Source organism: Peromyscus eremicus, chromosome 7 (assembly GCF_949786415.1).
Source record: "Peromyscus eremicus chromosome 7, PerEre_H2_v1, whole genome shotgun sequence".
Lineage (NCBI taxonomy): Eukaryota > Metazoa > Chordata > Mammalia > Rodentia > Cricetidae > Peromyscus > Peromyscus eremicus.
In genome coordinates, this window is record NC_081422.1 from 108,111,601 (window position 1) to 108,130,281 (window position 18,681).

An 18,681-nucleotide genomic window follows, 5' to 3' on the forward strand; every position below is an offset into this window, starting at 1 on the left:
TGAGCCATCTCTCCAGCCCCCCATCTGTAATCTTAACTACAAATGGTTCTGTACTCCTGTTCCAGGAGATTCAAACAGTTGTTATGACCATTTAGCAACCCTGTCTTTATTTCAGAAGGCTGTTATGACTAATATGTTATACCTCTGCTTCTGTAACCCCGCCTATTTGCCTGCCAAATCCCCATTTGGAAATCCCTACTCCTGAGAGCAGAAAGGAGGGAGGCTGGGCTAAGAACTCTCAAGGCCTACATCTAGTGAAGTACACCTTCTAGACCAGTTGAGGTCAATGCGTTCAAATACATGAGTCTATGGGAGATGTTTTACTTTCAAATCACAAATGGTGGCATACTGGGAGAAATGAAAACACTTGCCACTTTACCATGGCTGGTTTTGGGGATTAAACCCAGGACTCTGTGAAAGCCGCGAAAGCATTCTACCGACTGAACTACATCTCCAGCCCCAGTGTCACCTGTCTTTAGCTTGCTTAGAGTGAGTTTTTTAGACTCGTCTTCCTTTATGTGCAAATGGAAAGACTGATTGCGTGTCTTACAGATGGTCTGGATGGCTTGTCCACAGCAGCTCTGCTGGAAATAGGAAATGGCCCTGCACTGGTGCCTCTGGTGTAACTGAGCACAAGGGGTCAAACACAATGGTCTATCAAAAGTAAACTTCACACCAATTACACATTTTCAACCACATAGAAGAAGTCAAGTCAGAAAACGAAGTCTTTTATGATCTCCATCTCGACAAAGACACGAGGTGCTCAGGCTCTTTAGAAGATGTCTGTTTCCTGTCTCACACTCTCAACACATCCCACTGTGTCTCCAAGTACCTACTGCTGCTGTCTGCACCCTGGGCTCCTGAGCTTGCTACATTTCCTTTTCCCCACATCTTCCACAGGGGAAAGGTTAGTATGGCCTGGAGACCCTGTTTCTGCCTCTTTTTTTTTTTTTTTTTTATCATGGACTTCTCTATGGACATCCCATGCCTCTTTCCACACAAAGAGAGAAGTAATTCTATTTTCTCTGAAAATCACCAGTTGTCCCGCTACGACACAAGGAAAGCAGAACTGCACTGTTAAAGATGGAAAACTGAGAGGCCTCGCTCGGCTGTATCTGCCCTTCTCTCAGGCTCATTCTCAGAAGGGAAGTGAAATTACTACAGTGCAGGGTAGGTCTGGTGTCTGTTGGATGCCTATAATCAATCCTAGCAGTAAAGAGACGGAGGCAGGGGTACCAGGATCATCCTTGGCCACATGGCCAGCCTGTGCTACATAAGCTACCTCAAAACAAACAAACGCTGGTGAAGTGGCTGAGTGGGGGAAGCACTGGCCATCAAGTCTGAAAATCTGAATTTAGTCTCTGAGACCACATGGTGGAAAGAGGGAGTAAACTCTTACAAGGTGTTTTCTGACCTCCAGGGCTCTGTGTGGACACACACACACAAAATAACTAAGTGTAAAACTTTGTCAGGCATATGTAAGGAAAGTGTCTGGGGCAAGGTTACAGAGTTTTCTCAGAGGCTGTTCCGGTGAAACTCACCATGCATGTGTATACATTACACCAAACCCAGCCAGTTTTTTTGTTTGTTTGTTTTTGTTTTTTCGAGACAGGGTTTCTCTGTGTAGCTTTGGAGCCTGTCCTGGAACTCACTCTGTAGACCAGGCTAGCCTCGAACTCACAGAGATCCTCCTGCCTCTGCCTGCTGAGTGCTGGGATTAAAGGTGTGTGCTACCACCGCCAGGCACCCAGCGAGTTTTATAGAATTCACTTTGCTTTTCCATTTGGGACAAAAATGTAGTATAGTGACTTTATTTTAGTTATACAAGTGGATTTTTTTTTTCTTTTAAAAGCTCAAACATGTCTCAAAGTCACAATGTAGCAGAGGCTGGCTTTGAACCCCAATCCTCCTGGCTCCTGTTAAGTGCTGTGATTCAAGGTGTGGACCACCATATCTGACTCCAAGTGGAATGTAAAGCTTTTTTTTTTTTTTTTTTTAGCTTTTTTCTATTTTTACACTTGTATTAATTTGCATGTGTATTCACATAGGCACTCAAGTGTAGAGGCCACAGGACAACTCATACAACTCCTTTCTATTTCATGGGTGTGGGGATCAAACTGAGGTCATCAGGCTTGGTGGGGAAAAGCCTTTACTGCTAAGCCATCTTGCTGGTTCAGCGACGACATACAAACAACCAACCAACTGTATTTGGTAGATTTAGTGCTCTTAAGCCCTGAGCCATCTCTTCAGCTCATATTTCTGAGACTTTTATCTTTGTTTTCTTCAGTCACCCTTTTTTATGAGCCAACCTGCTTTTTGTTCAGCTCACTGGAAAATTTACTTTTTCAGAGAACAAGGTGCTATACGATAAAAGCCAATCAGGATCTGTGACTAGAGGCGGAGCCTAGCTCCATGGTAATGATGAAGCACCTGCCCAACATGCACATGTCCCTGACGGCATCCCCAGCATCATGGGTAACAGTACAGGCTGTGCAGGCATGGGAACTTGACTTTGCATCCCCAGCAGCCATGGAAAAGGCCAGGCATGGCTGCACACCCTGTAACTTCAGCATGGGGGTGGGGAAAGGGAAAGGCAGGACTGTTAGGTCAGCAGGACAATAGAGCCAGAAGATGGTGCTATGGAGCAGTCCAGACAATGGGGCAGGCGTGTGGCTCACCATCTGACAGTGGTGTAACAGAGGTGAAAGCCAGGACACTCACCTCCATGGATGCTCACTGCATCAGATACTTACTTTAGGTTTTCTAATTCCTGTTTCCTCAGCGGAGAAGAAGGTGGGGCTGGAATGAACTTATCTCCATCATGGCTTTTACTGCTGAAATAGAGAAAGGCTCAGACAGAAAAAGAAACAAACCGGTGTGCAATCTGTTTTCCTATCCCTACTTCACCACACCAATGCACTACTGCATTTTCCCTAGTACACAATAGCACTTCTACGAAATCTCTAGCCGCAAACATCCCTACTACATAAGTATCTTCACACTTTAGTTTTGCTCCAAAATTTCTTTAGTAAATAAGCTGGGGTTGTGGTTCCGTTGATAGAGTGATTGTCTAACATATATGGAGCCCTGGGATCCATTCCCAGCATTGGATAAGCCAGGCATGATGGTGTGTATCTTAATCCCTGTATATGGGAGGTAGCAGCCTAAGGGTCAGAAGTTCAAGGTCACCCTCAGCTACACAGTAAGTCAGCCAGGTCTATATGAGACCTTGTTTCAAAATTTCTGTAACAAATACTTAAAAAATTATAATCAAGAAAGGAGGTGTTGGAAATGGAGACATGGGTTTAAGGTAACACACAGGACCACAGGGCATGGTGGCTTGTACCTCTCATCCAGCACTCAGGAGGCTGAGGCAGAAGGCTCACTGGAAATTTGAAGCTGACTTGAGCTTGGGCTATAGATCTAGACCAACATAAAAACAGAAACGAAAAGAGTTAAAAAAAAAAAAAAAAAAGCAAGTAGTTTTCTTTTCTTTTTCTTATTTTTGGAGACAGGGTTTCTCTGTGTAGCCCTGGCTGTCCTAGAACTCACTCTGTAGACCAGGCTGGCTTCTAACTCACAGAGATCCGAATGTCTCTTCTTCCTGAGTACTGAGACTAAAGGCATGTGCCACCATGCCCAGCTGGCATTTAAATATATATATATACATATATATTTAAATATGTGCATGTGTATGCGTGTGGCCACGCACGTGCCACAGCGTACACATGGCAGTCAGAGGACAACTTGTGGAAGAGTCAGTCCTTTCCTTCTACCAGGTGGCTCCTGGGGACTGAACTAAGGTTGTCTGGCTTAGCAGCAAGTACCTTTACCTAATGAAACCACCTTGCTTGATCCCTTTTTTTGGGAGGAGGCAGGACCTCATTATATAGCTCTGGCCGTCCTGGAACTTGCTAGGAACTCACAGAAATCCGCCTGCCTCTGCCTCCCAAGTGTTGAGATTAAAGGCATGTGCCACCTTGGCCTAGCTTGGCTCCTAATATTTAATAAAAGTGAAAAAAGAAATGCTGTTTCTACACCCACAAGACTTTTGAATACCCCCACTGTTAACCTACAGGTATTTCTTTTCTTTCCTATAGCTTCACGGGATTTTGTTATGTAACCCAGACTGGTACCCAACTTGTCCTCCTGCCTCCCAGAACTGGAATACAGATGTGTGCATCATACCTGGCTCTGGCTTCAAAGCTGCTTCTTTAAAAACTAAAAGAGCCCACACTCCAAGTTCGTTTCTATCTTGTCTCAAAGCACTCTCCTCACGTCCTTGGCCTCTGCTTCAGTTCCTGCCTTCTCTCAGTGATGGACTATGACCAAGACCAAACCCTTCCCTTCTGGTAGTGTTACAGTAAGAATAGCTCCCGCAGACTCACATATCTGAACGCTTAGTCACTAGGGAGTGGCACTATTTCAAAAGGTTAGGAGGTGTGGCCTTGCTGGAGGAAGTGTGTCACTGGGGATGGGCTTTGGGGTTCAAAAACTCAAGGCATTCCCAGTGTCTCTCTTCCTGCTGCCTGTGGATCCAGATGTAGAACGCTCAGTCATTTTCTTCAACACCACGTCTGCCTGCGTGCAACTATGACAATAATGGACTACACCTCTGAAACTGTAAGCAAGCCCCAATTAAATATGCGTTGCTGTGGCCATGGTGTCTCTTCACAGCAACAGAACACTAAGTAAGACACTTCCCAAGTTGCTTTTGGTCATAGTGTTTACCACAGCAGTAGAAAGACACAAGACAGGAGGGAGTGGGAAGGGTACCTGCACGTCTCGCTGCTCTCGCTGCTCTCGGTATTCCCTCCCAGCTGGCTGCTGTTCTTGGAGCCATTTTCCTGCTTTGGGTCTTGCTGTTCTTCCGGTAAGAGCAACAAGGCATTTCTGAGACAGATAGCTGCGAACTCCACACTGGCTACAGGGATGGCTGAAGACTGCCCGTCACTTCAAAGAACAAGACAAATAAGCTGAACAGACAGCAGAAAAGTAAAGCGGACGCTGCTGCCGCACACCTTCAATCCCAGCACCGGGGAGACAAAGGCAGGTGGATCTCTGAGTTCAAGGCCAGCCTGGTCTACAAAGTAAGTTCCAGGGCAACACACAGAAACCCTATCTCAAAACACAAAAACAAAAAAGGAACTGAGACAATATATGTTCAATACAGTTATAATTTTTTTGCTTGTGGATGTTTTCAATCAGAGGCTGGTTGACTCCATGATTGGGGACTCACAGACAAGGGTGAGGAGTGTAGCCAATTGTTCTGGAAACAGTGTGATCTACAATGGAGACACCAAATGCCTTCTTCTGGACGTTCTGACTCATAGCAATGAAGAGGCTGCTTCCTCAGGATATAGACAGTTTCAGCACCACAGCACTAAATCATAATTACAGTAGGCACATCAACTCACTGTGGATTTACTCAGTATGGGCCTATTTGTTTGTGGGTCTGTTTACCGATGCAGCAAAAAAAGTCATCAGAAAGCAATTCCTCCTGTGAAACCCAATAAACCCCAGGCTACTTTCCATTAAGACCACAGTGCGAACAGGGTTATTACAGAGACACACTGGCTCATGGCAAAATACTTACTTGTAGACAGTGTTCTGAACAGACTGTGATGCCAGAACTATTTTACGGTGATATCCTTGACCAACAATAGACTGTACAATTCCCTTTTTGGTAGGAAGACCTTTAGTTTCTTGCTCAGAAGTCTACAAAACAAAAAATATTTCAAATAAAATTTAAAGGAACTATAAGAAATGACATAAAATATGATCAATTAATTTACAGTGATTATGTTTTATAAATGTATTTATTTTATGTACATAAGTGCTTGCCTGTTGGTATGTATGTACACTATGTGTGTGCCTGATGCCTGCAAAGGCTGGAAAAGGGCACTAGACTCCCTGAATTACAGGCTGTTGTGTGCCACCATGCCTAGTTCCTAGGCACTAGGAACCTAACCTGGGTTCTCTGCAAGAGAATCAAGTGTCCATCTCTAGCACTAAATTTTACAGTTATTGAATGTGGATGTGTGTGTTTAGGATACAGGATTTTGTTATGTAGTTCAAGCTGGTCTCAAACCTGCAATCCTACTGCTTCAACTTCCTACAGCCATTTTGTGAGGCTGCATTTCCCCTTCCTGTGTATCTGTATGTGTGACGCATGTGTGTGGTGATATTGTGTTCCCCAAAATATTGTGTGCCCTAATAAACTTATCTGGGGTCAGAGAACAGAACAGCCACTAGATATAGAGGCCAGAAAATGGTGGCACACACGCCTTTAATCCTAGCATTCCAGAGGCAGAGATCCATCTGGATCTCTGTGAGTTTAAAGCCATACTGGAAACAGCCAGGCATGGTGACTCAAGCCTTTAAGCCCAAGAAGTGAGGGCAGAAAGGTATACAAGGTGTGAAAACCAGGAGCTAGGTTGGTTAAGCTTTTAGGCTTTTGAGCAGCACAGTTCAGCTGAGAGGCATCCAGTGTGAGAAAACAGGATCAGCTGAGGAATTGGTGAGGTGAGGTAGCTGTGGCTTGTTCTGCTTCTCTGATCTTCCAGCGTTCACCCCAATACCTGGCTCCAGGTTTGATTTTATTAATAAGACCTGTTAAGATTCGTGCTACACGTGTGCCCATGTGTGCCTGTGTGTGACTCTGGAAACCAAGGGTAACATGTGGAGCTGTCCTCGGCTCACCTCCTGTTTATTTATTGAGGCCGAGTCTCTCAACAGAACCTGGGCTGGCTGTAAGGCTAGTTTATCTAGCCGGCTAGGGATTCATCTCTGACTTCTCGGTTCTGTAATTGTACTCATCCTTTTCATGGTGCTGGGAAGCCAAACCCTAGTCCTCATGTTTATTGTGGCAACCGGTTCATTTTGGAGCCATCTCTCCAGGTACCCCGGGCCCCCCACTCTGGCCCCGCCCTATGTGTTTTTGTTATATAAGGTCTCACTATGCAGCCCTAGCAGCCCTGGGACATGCTATGTAGACCAGGCCAGCTTTGTGATGGCCCCGCCTTGTCCTTGCCTCCCAGCTGCTGAGATTATAGGTACCACCTTGTCCAGCATCTTTTCCCTCTAAAGTAGTAATCACATCACCAGAAATAATCTCACAAGCTACATATGGAGTTCACACTGGTAGAATTCTTGCCTTCTAGGCAATTTAAAGCCTTAATCCATAAAACCAACAAACACTTAAACTTAAAGATACAAATTACTTCACCACAGGAGCTTGGTAACAGCAGTGACACACACCTCTCCTTCCACTTCACTAATTACCATCATTATCATATGAGACACCCTGAATCTCCTCTACAGCAGCACATTGGAGCCAGCCAGCACGAATACAGAACTCAGCTTGGCCCTGGAGCCTTTTCTCTAAGCACAAATACTTCTGTAATCACTCTCTCCTTCTAGTTAACACAAAAGGGCCTCACAGTCAAGTTCATGAAAGGATTAAGAAGATAAGTGACTCCTAGGGACTCATTTACATTTATTTTTAAATTATGTGTATTTGTGTGTGCTTCAGTGGGGGTTATGCACATGAGTGCAGTGTCCAAGGAAACTAGAAGAAAGCATTAGATCCAGTCTAGATTCTAGAGTCTAGAACTTGAATTACAGGCAGTTTGTGTGCATGCTGGGCATCTAATTCAGCCCCCCTGGAAATGCAGCAAGTACTCTTTTTTTTTTTTGAGACAGGGTTTCTCTGTGTAGCTTTGCGCCTTTCCTGGAACTCACTTGGTAGTCCAGGCTGGCCTCGAACTCACAGAGATCCTCTGCCTGGCTCTGTCTCCCGAGTGCTGGGATTAAAGGCGTGCACCACCACCGCCCAGCCAAGTACTCTTAACTGATGAACCATCTCTCCAGTCCCTAGGCCCAGTTAACAAGTTTCCTTTTTTTTTTTTTTCTTTTTCTTTTTTTTTTCTTTTTTTGGCTTTTTAGAGACAGGGTCTCTCTACATAGCCCTGGGCTGTCCTGGAACTCACTGTAGACCAGTCTGTCCTTGAACTCAGAGATCTGCCTGCCTCTGCCTCTCAAGTGCTGGGATTAAAATCGTGCGCCACCATTGCCTGGCTTCAAACAAGTTTTTTTTTTTTTTAAACAGGTATAAATCTGTCTATAATTTATCAGTTAATTTAAAAATGATTCAAATAAGAAAGCTGTCTTTTGTTTTTGAGTCAGGTTTTTAAATAGCTCAGGATGATCTTACCATGAACTGCTAAATCTCCTGTCCCTACTCTGAAGTCTTTTTTTTCTTCCTGAGACAGGGTTTCTGGCTGTCCTGGAACTCACTCTGTAGCCCAGGCTGGCCTCTAACTCACAGAGATCCACCTGCCTCTGCCTCCTGAGTGCTGGGATTAAAGGCGTGCGCCACCACCACCTGACATTCAAGTCCTTTTTAAAAGACGAAAGTACAAGAGAGACAGCTCAATGGTTAGGAACACTTGCTGCTCTTGCTGAGGGCCCAGGCTGTTTCCAGCATTCACATGGCACTCAATTTCCAGGGGCTCCGATGCTCCTTTCGGCCTCTGTGGGCATTGCACACACATGTGGTGCACAGTATATATGTAGGCTAAACACTCACATAAATAAAAATAAATCTTAAAATGAAAATCCCCAAAGAAGCTCAGTGGTAGAGTACATTCCTACTATGCACAAGGCTCTGAGTTTGAACCAGTATGTGTACATGCATGCATTCTCATTCTCTCTCTCTCTCTCTCTCTCTCTCTCTCTCTCTCTCTCTCTCTCTCTCTCACACACACACACACACACACACACACACACACACACACACACACACTCCCCCCACCCCCATGCCATGGAAGGTAAAGTACATTAAAGCCTTTCAGGAGCATCATTAATCTCTTCTCTACTGTATTCAAGCCATCGATACTTAAATACTGAATGCAAAAACTGCCCAGCATACATGCTTCTTTTAAACCCCTTGGTTCTTTTGCCTGCTTTTCAGAAACTGCTGCTCAGTAAAGAACCTCATCATCCTACATAACCTATGGTGGGCAGGCATGCCAGGGAAGGCCTTAGGAAGTCAACTGCTGTAGCATTCCCACACCCAGGGAACATGGGAAGAGGGGTGAGGGGAACTTGGCATTTCTTATTTCCCCCACTTTTCACTGACCTCTCTCAACCAGTGATTCAGAAGGATGCTACCAATATAGAGATAACAATGTGGAGCAGCCTGGTTTTTTTAGATACTGGGGACCGATGTGTTAGCGAGGACACGACTGTCATGTGCTCCACTGGAGGGAATGCTGTTCAGTGTACCCCTGTCTATTGTCTAACAGAACCAACTGTCTCTTAGCACCTCGTCCACAGTCTCCTCACGCTTGCAAAGGGCACAAGCCGGGCCCAGCAGGAGCAATCATTGTCCCCACAGTCTTCTCATTGGCATCCACCCTTGGCCAAGAATCAGAGCTAAGCATGATGTTTTGAAACTAATTCCAACCTCCAACTGCTAAGAGAAGACTCTCTGTCAATTCAGGGAGGGTGAAAGGAAGTGAGGTCTTTGACTCTCAAGTATGTTTAGCTTCTGTGTAAAAGTGTTGGAGAAGAGAAATAGAGGTTCAAACCCAAGTAGCACTCACTCCTTTATTGGCAGCAATGCAGCATTCAGCCAGCCGTAGCCAAAGACGGGGATTTGCATGATAAACCTGAACAGCTTCAATCAGACACTCGAAGGCAGCAAGAGGCCTCCCGATGTGCAGCAGCTGGATCCCACAGTTATATAGCAGCTCATATCTTTTGTTGGTTAGCAATGTACACATGGGTCTTCCAGAAAACTTCTTACCTAGCAATAAAAATTGGAGGGTAGATCATTAAAGTTAGTTGCACCAAAGGCATTTGTTCTCCCAAGTAAACGCTTGTATGTCAGAACCAACAACCACAATTTGAAACTGTAATCAATGGCTCTCTCCAAGGTGGTCTCTCCAAGCTTAACCCGACAAGTATCTGCCAGTCACGTCAGATGTCTGTGCTAGCAGGAACCAAGAACCAAGATGGCCTTGCTTGGGTCAGCTCTTCTGTCGACATTGCTTCAGGAAGACACAGAAGTCAGTGAGAGTCACTGGCTCCCCGAGCCTATAGCACCTTGCCCTGCTTCAGCTTATTTTCAGTGACTCACAGTCTACAATATGACCCATGCCATTTAGGATGTATTTTTCTTTTTCTTTTTTTCTTTCTTTTTTCTTTCTCTCTCTCTCTCTCTCTCTCTCTCTCTCTCTCTCTCTCTCTCTCTCTCTCTCTTTCTTTCAAGACAGGGTTTCTTTGGGTAACCCTGGCTGTCCTGAAACTAACACACACTCTCTCTCTCTCTCTCTCTCTCTCTCTCTCTCTCTCTCTCTCTCTCTCTCTCTCTCTTTCAAGACAGGGTTTCTTTGGGTAACCCTGGCTGTCCTGAAACTCGCTTTGTAGACCAGGCTGACCTTGAATTAAGAGATTTGCTTGCCTCTGCTTCTTGAGTGTTAGAATTAAAGACATGTGTCACCATGCCCAACTCAGAATATATTTTTTCATCAATTAAATACATGCTTATGATTTTAAAAACTAGAAAATTGCTTGATTTTAAGCATTTCTGATCAAGGATTCATATAATCTGAATGTTAAATAACAAACCAGCAATGCTTTAAGGCTGTCAGATGCCACCAATCCATCGCTTGGGAAGTTCTGCCAACAATTTACAATAATGTTGGCCTGACAGTCGAGAAATCTTAATGACTAATTAAAACTGATTGACATACGATGTAGGATTACTGATTCAAATCCAAACAAACTGAAGTAATAGAATTTTTTTGTCTTTTCTTTTTTTCCCATGCCTGTGTGTTTTCATGTGTATACAGGTGTGTGCGGAAGCCTAAGCTTGAGGTCAAGGATCTCCCTCAGTCACTCTTGTCTTCCTACTGCTGGCAGTCCTTCAATCACACGGAAGCTCGCTGATAGAGCTGCCTCACTAGCCAGCTTGCCCCAGGATCTCCCCTTTGCTTTCTAAGGCTGGAAGTGCAGGTGAGCTGCCAGGGGCGTACAGCATTTATGTCGTTTCTGGGCTCCAGTCTGCTCCTCTTGTTTAACTGCTGAGCCATTTCCCCAGCTCTCATTTTTTGGTAATTCAAAATTTCTCTTAGCTTTCTAATATCAAGCGGCAATAACTACTAAAAGTCTCCAGAGCCAAGTCTGTCTACATTGTCTGCACCCTTGATGGGATGACTGCTACTCCTTGTATTATGACATCTTGTCTCATCTCTGAGCCCTGACTATATCCCCTACACCCAGTTCTCCTCCTCCATGCTTGCTATCTCAGTCATGTGTTTCTCAGGTAGGACACTGCAGTTCCCAGTGCTGCTTACCTGGATCAGTGCCACCTGCACTCAGCTGGGCACAGACGTTGTCATTTTCTTGCAGAGCCTTCTTAAAGTAGAAAATCCCCAAATTGTGCTTGCTCATGGCAAAATGGATGCAACCAAGATTATTCCAGAACATGCACCTCAAGCATTCACCTGAAAACAACACATACCACTTTATCCACAGAATTTTGTTTTTGCAGCCCCTCCTATAAAAATCAGACCTAGCTGCTGTCAGCCAACTAACCTATTTGGAATGTCACTTGGTCGCTGAAGGACACAGTTCATGAGGCATGGTGCAAGTCATGAGGACTGGAGAGGGTGACGCAAACACTCTTTCTGGCAGATAATATTATTTTAAAACAACCTTGCATATTTTTTTCTGACCTTATTTCCAGCAAGTGACAAAAAATAAAAAACTTACTACATAAGCCATACATCCACAGTGAAATACTGTACAAACTACAAACAATGAAGCAATCTAAACATGAGTAAGCTCAATGGTAGAACTGGCTTAGCATGTACAAGGTATTGAGTTGAACATATACAAGCACATGGAAACAGCTAAAATATATTAAGTAAAGAACAGTAAGGAAAATGTATGCAATAGAACAGAGTAGACAGCACTTGGGAGGCAGAGGCCAGTCTGGTCTACAAATCGAGTTCCAGGAGAGCCAGGACTACAAAGAGAAACCCTGTCCCAAAAAACCAAAACAACAACAAACCAAAAGAGAATACAGCATATACAAACCCTGTTTCATTTGAAGCTTAAGTTTCCACTCTTTATTTACTCTGTCCATCCATCATACTACTTACCACCTGAAACAGGACCCTGTGTAAGAAAGGCTGGCCTCACTTGAACTCTCTACGCAGTTGAGAATGACCTCATTCTCTTGCCTCTACCTGCTAAAGTGTAGGGATCACGGGCATGCACCAGCACACCTGGTTTGTGTGGAACTAGAGATGAACCCAGGGCTTTGTGCATGATAGGTGAGCACTCTACCAGCTGAACTGCAACTCCAGCACTCTTTTCATTATTTTGAGAGAGGGTCTCACACTGTGGTCCTGGTGGCCTAGAACTCACTAGGTAGCTGAAGCTGGCTTTGAACTTTGCAAATACTTCTGCCTCATCCTCCTGAGTGCAGGGATTACAAGCGTCATCTGCCACACCCAACTAGGCATTATTTCTTAGTTTATGTATTATCTCATCTGGTCTATCAGTTGCCCCTTGACTTGTAAGTCAGAGAAGCCTTCTGTCTGTTTCAAATACTCATGCCCATAAATATTTGTCATTTTTTTTTGTGACTTGATCTTGTAATGTATGTGTATATTTGTGTTTTTAATAATAAAAACTGAATCTTGTGTGTGTGTGTGTGTGTGTGTGTGTGTGTGTGTGTGTGTGTGGTCAAACTCCTTAGCTATCTCTCCAAACTCTATGGCACTAGGATTTTGGATAATGTTCAAGCAAGCCTTCTTCACCACAAAGTAGAATATTCATACCAGTCTCCTTCTGCAATTTTATTTTTACATTTCAATCCTTTACCTTGATCGATTTTCACTTTGGTATAATGAAAATAACCCAGATTTAGCTTTCACTTTCACCATTGACCAAAGCTTTGTGGTGGCAGAGAAGTAGCACGTGCCTGTATCTTAGCACCTGAGAGGTAGCGGCAGTGACGTCAGAGTTCACGGTTATCCTTGCTTACACAGCAAGTTCAGCGGTAGCCTGGTCTATGTGGGACTGGCTGTGGTGGCTCATGCCTTTAGTCTCAGTACTAGGAGCCAGAGTTAGGCACATCTCTGAGTTTGAGGCTGGCCAGAGCTACATAGTGAGACCCTGTCTCAAAACAAACCATGCTTTATACTCACAACACAAAATGCCAGATTATGACAAGTTGGTAACAGGATCTTCACTGCTAAATACCAAGGGTGTATGCTTTGAGTATTTTTTTTTTTTATTTATTTTTGTTTTTCAAGACTGGCTTTACTGGAACTCGCTCTGTAGATCTGCCTGCCTCTGCCTCCTGGTGCCTCACCACCATCTGGCTATGCTTTGAGTTTTAAACAAGGCGGCAGTATCAAAAGGAAAAGAAGGGGACTGGGAATTCAGTTTCATGAATCAGACTCTGGGTCTGACCACAGATAGGAAGAGGAAGGCTGGCCGGGGCTGCAGAGCAAAGCCCTATCTCAAAGAAAAACCATACAAAAGAGAATAGTAAGCACACTAAAATGCTTAAACAGACTGACTCTAGGGATGACATTATGGGCAATTAAAGCTAGGTTCTATCTTCCAAATACTCTTTAATAAGCGTATTTTATCAATAGCAAAAACTAAAGTTTACATAAGGGAAACAAAGATTTCAACATTAGAAGTTGCATGGTGGTGGTGGTACACACACACCTTAGGTGAATCTCTGATTTCAAAGCCCACCTGGTCTACAAAGTGACTTCGAGGAGAGCCAGGGATACACAGGGAAACCCTGTCTTGATAAAAACAAAAAACAAAACAAAAAAGAAACCTTCCTATCAGAGAGCCCTAACTTTGATTCAACACCCACTTCACGCCCAGCTCTTGACTTCTGCTGTTTTCTCAGAGTGTACTTGTGATTTGAGAGGTCATTTTATACCATGACAATAAAAACGTTAGAAACAGGATTCAGGAGAACAGGCTAGGGATGTGGTTTAATAGGTTGGGTGCTCCCTAGCATTCACAAGCCGTTGCACATCCTCAGTCCCTAGCACCACATTAACAGGGGTAGTGGCACACGCCTGTACTTCTACCACTGGAGACGGAAAGGTAGGAGGATAAAAACAAAACAAAACAAGGTTATCCTTGATACACCGAGTTAAATAAGCAAGTCCAGCCAGGGTACATGAGCTACAAGACACAAAGCTAAACAAACCCAGGAGGATTAGGGGTGAGTGATTAAAAGAATGTCCAAGAGGAAACCAGAGTAGAACTGCTTTTCTCCACTCTCCAGTAAACTCTGACAGCAACCTGGTGGAAGGTCCAGCACGTCTGCAGGTAGAGGCTATGTAGTATATATACATCTGAACAGGATCCAAAGAACACAAGCATTCGAACACACACACATGGACCAGGAACAGGTAAGGTTAAAGGAAAGCAAAAATGTAATGAGCCCTCTTTCAATGCAGAAACAAATTACAAGGCAAAATCTCAACAATTTTTTTTGCGGGAAGAAATAGGAAGACCCTGTTTTAAGACAGAGCTTTGAAAGGCAGCCTGGCTGGCCTCAAATTAGAGACTCCTTTGCTTCAGTATACCCAGTGATGGGATTAGTGTGTCACCATACCAGACTTAGAACATTTCTACTTAAAAACGAACAAAAATCACTTCAAAAAGACTGGTGTGGGGGGGAGGTGCGGGGACCCCAAGCAATAAGAAGTAGACCAACTAAAACTTTACACTTTTCGCTGGGCGGTGGTGGCACACGCCTTTAATCCCAGCACTCGGGAGGCAGAGGCAGGCAGATCTCTGTGAGTTTGAGGCCAGCCTAGTCTACAGAGCGAGATCCAGGAAAGGCGCAAAGCTACACAGAGAAACCTTGTCTTGAAAAACCAAAACCAAAACCAAAAACTTTACAGTTTTCTCTTACCTGTTTTCATGAAGCCTGGATGCTCGGCAATGTTTGAACTATTTAACAGCTTCACTGCTTTCCGATAATTGCCCCTTAAGTACTCAAAATTGCTTTTAAGAAACAGGGAGGGTGCAGACTGCAAAGGAAATATAAAAGTGATTTAAAATTTGTTTCCAGTTCTTTTTTTGCATGATCGGGACTACACTGCTGTGCATGGAAGTGTTTAGGACATAAATCAATCAGCTGAATCATGTCACAGAAAACAATCTCTCAATGCTTCATGGACCTTGCTATTTAAAATACTAAAAACCTATAGGAGAGAGGTGGCTCAGTGGTTAAGAGCATTTACTGATGTTCCAGAGGAAATGGGTTCAATTCCCAGGTCATCTGGTGTCCGATGAAGGAAGGAAGGAAGGAAGGAAGGAAGGAAGGAAGGAAGGAAGGAAGGAAGGAAGGAAGGACTGACCTTGCAGAGAACAGCCTGTGAAGTGTCCACCTACAAATATTATAACACATGTGCCTAAGAACAGAGTTCAGAGTATCACCTGACTGTTTTTCATTCACTGCAGTCTCCCTGTGCCCAGCATGGTCTATGTTCAAGTGATCTTCTGCCTTAGCCTCTTAGGCAGTTGGGGATACAAGCACAGAACCCTGGGCCTGGCTTTTTTTATAGCACAAACTATGACTTTTGTTTTAAGGGTTATTGCAAAATTGATGATTGTGGTGGTTTGAATGAGAATGGCCCCTGCAGACTCACACATTTGAAAACTTGGTCCCCAGTTGGTGGAACCATTTGGAAAGGATTAGGAGATGTGGCCTTGTTGAAGGGGGTGTGTCCCCGGAGCCAGGCTCTGCAGTTTCAAAAGCCCCCATCCTTCACAGATAGTTCTCTGCCTCATGCTTGTGGATCAGATGTCAGCTCTCAGCTCCTGCTCCAGTGCCATGTCTGCCTAACTGCCACGTTCCCTGCCTGCCATGATGGTCACAGACTCTAACCTTCTGGAACCGTGAGCCCCCAAATTAAAGGATTCATCTCGTAAGTTGCCTTTGTCTTGGTGTCTCCTCACAGCAGTAGAAAGGTAACTTGGAGAGTGATCTTCCTTATTTCTTTTTGATTTTAAAAAGATTGTGGTGGTTTGAATGAGAATGGCCCTCAAAAGCTGGACAATGGTGGGGCATGCCTTTAATCCCAGGAGAGGACAGGAGCAGAGGCAGAGGCAGGCATATCTCTGCGAGTTCTAGGACATCTAATACTACACAAAGAAATCCTGTTTTTGGGGAAAAATGTTAGCTCCCATAGGCTCATATATTTGAATACTTAGTCATCAGGGAGTGTCACTACTTGAGAGGGATTAAGAGGTGGGATCTTGTTGAGGAAGTGTGTCTGGGGGTGGCTTTGAGGTTTCAAAAGCTTGAGCCAGCCCAGTGTCTCTCTCTCCCTGCTGCCTGGGGATTCGGATGCAGAACTTGAAGCTATATCTCCAGTGCCCGTCTGCCTGTGTGCCACCATTCTCCCCACCATGTTGATAAGGGACTAACCCTCTGAAACCATAAGCTGGCCCCAGTTAAATGCTGTCTTTTATACCTCCTGCCTCTACCACCCAAGCGTTGGTACTGTAACTCTGAGCCACAACACCCAGGTTTTTTATTTACGTATGTACTATGGAGGGATATCTTTTTTGTTATTGTCACTTCAAGATTTCATTTTTAATTATTATATGTCTATGTGAGTGGTAGTTTGTGTACTAGAGTACAGTACTCTTTCAGGTCAGAAAAGGGCTTTACATCCCCTGAATCTGGAGTTACAGGCAACTGTGATCTGCCTGATGTGGGTGCTGGGAACCAAACTCATGTTGCAAGAGCAGTGAGTGATCTTAACTGCTGAGTCATCTCTCTAGCCCTCGTTGTTTTTTTTTTTTTTTTTTTTTTTAGCTGAGGATTGAACCCAGGGCCTTGTGCTTGCTAGGCAAGCGCTCTACCACTGAGCTAAATCCCCAACCCTCTAGCCCTTGTTTTTAAGATGGTCTCAATGTGGCCCAGGCTGGCCCTGAAATCCTGATCCTCCTGCCTTCACTTCTAAAGTGATAGAACAGTATCCTGTTTGTATGTGTGTGTGTGTGCGCGCCTGCTCTTATGAACTTAAGACTAAACCAAGGGAAGGACTGTTGTGGAATATTAAAGATACGTTACATTTGTTTATGCTGTGAAATATTTGTTTAATGATGCAAAGATATATTGCACTCTTTTATGTTGCATTTGTTTAACTCTGTAAAGCTGTTTACTTTGCCTGCCTAAAATGCCTGATTGGTCTAATAAAGAGCTAAATGGCCAATAGTTAGGCAGGAGAGAGGGATAGGCAGGGTTGCCAGGCAGACAGAATAAATAGGAGCAGAAATCTAGGTTTGGGAGAAAGAGGAGGAGCGAGAAAAGGAATAGAAGAGGACACCAGGGCCCAGCCACCCAGACAGCCTTGGAGTAAGAAGGAAAGAAAGACATACAGAATAAAGAGAGGTAAAAAGTCCAGAGGCAAAATGGAGCTAAAGAGAAATGGGATAATTTAAGTTAGAAAAGCTGGCTAGAAACAAGCCAAGCAAAGGCTGAGTATTCATAAGTAAGAATAAGTCTCCATGTATTTATTTGGGAACTGGGTGGCTGGCTCCCAAAGAACAAACAGTGAAAAAACCAACTACAAAGGACTGCATGCTAGCCAGTGCTCTTCCAATGAGCTATCCCCAACCTTTCTCATTTCTTAGGATTCAATTCACCTTTCACCTAATACCCAATAACCAGTTATTCTCCCAAATATAAAAGGAAACTGTGTTACTGTATGAAAGGAAGAATGTACAAACAGAAAGTTTTGTTTGTAGACCATAATCTTTCTATTCCAAAATTCTTGTTTTGGATTTCAGATCACTTTTACTAAATCTTCATGCTAAGGGGCCTCCAGAGAGTACTGATTTAGAGTACACACACACACACACACAGAGGTCTGGACACTGTACTTTGAAAATCTCCATCCCAGCATTTACTCACTAGTTCACAAACATTCTCTCCTTTGATGGCCTAGTTCTTTCTCTCTCTGCTCAGCCTTCTGTTTGCCCAGAGGTCTTCTGGTCTCTAAGAAATCAGTCTTAGGGATTATTCTAGGTGGAGGCACTTTCAAGCCAAGTACTCATGGCCTCGGGTATAAGCAGTAAACTGCACAAGAATTATCAATTCATTTTATTTATTTAGGTGTTTTTTGTTTTTTGTTTTCCCCTTCAAGACAAAGTTTCTCTGTGCTGGAATTAAAGGTGTGTGCTACCACCACCAATTTTTAAAAACAAGATTTATTTATCTATTTGTATGTGTGTAGGTACATGAGCCCGTGTGAAGAGGCCACAAGAGGGCAGGTGTCCTACCCTCTCTCCCTGTTCTGTTGATACAGGCTCTCCTCCAACCTGAAGACTGTGTCTTCAGTGGCAGGCTGGAAGCCAGCAAACCCAGAATCTTCCTGTTCCCCCTCAGAACTTGGGTTACAGACATGCGCTTTACCACTAAGCCACCCCCTCATTGAAAACTGATAAATCCTCGAAGTCTAACTACGAAAGCCAGAAACTGATAACCATGAGGAAAGTCCAGGAGGAACTTACATTTCCAGCTGTGTTCATGACAGACTTGATTTCCCGTTTGCATGCCTTCAGGGACTTCATTTGGATGTATGCTCTGACTTTGTACTGTCAAGG

The 18,681-nt window shown here is 44.1% G+C and overlaps 1 protein-coding gene across 7 annotated transcripts in view; it reads right to left on the minus strand.

Annotated features, from left to right (window-relative positions):
* Cnot10 (CCR4-NOT transcription complex subunit 10) overlaps positions 1 to 18,681 on the minus strand; it is a 58,531-nt gene that overhangs the window by 18,004 nt on the left and 21,846 nt on the right. For 5 of the 7 annotated variants that reach the window (XM_059268818.1, XM_059268815.1, XM_059268816.1 and 2 more), the window contains exons 7-13: positions 18,589 to 18,672; positions 14,975 to 15,092; positions 11,364 to 11,513; positions 9,609 to 9,811; positions 5,597 to 5,718; positions 4,777 to 4,953; positions 2,754 to 2,834 (exon numbers count right to left, since the gene is read on the minus strand). In XM_059268818.1, coding sequence (XP_059124801.1) covers positions 2,754 to 2,834; positions 4,777 to 4,953; positions 5,597 to 5,718; positions 9,609 to 9,811; positions 11,364 to 11,513; positions 14,975 to 15,092; positions 18,589 to 18,672 — 935 coding nt within the window. The remainder of the gene's footprint in view (positions 1 to 2,753; positions 2,835 to 4,776; positions 4,954 to 5,596; positions 5,719 to 9,608; positions 9,812 to 11,363; positions 11,514 to 14,974; positions 15,093 to 18,588; positions 18,673 to 18,681) is intronic. The other 2 variants (XM_059268817.1, XM_059268814.1) reach the window with 1 other exon arrangement.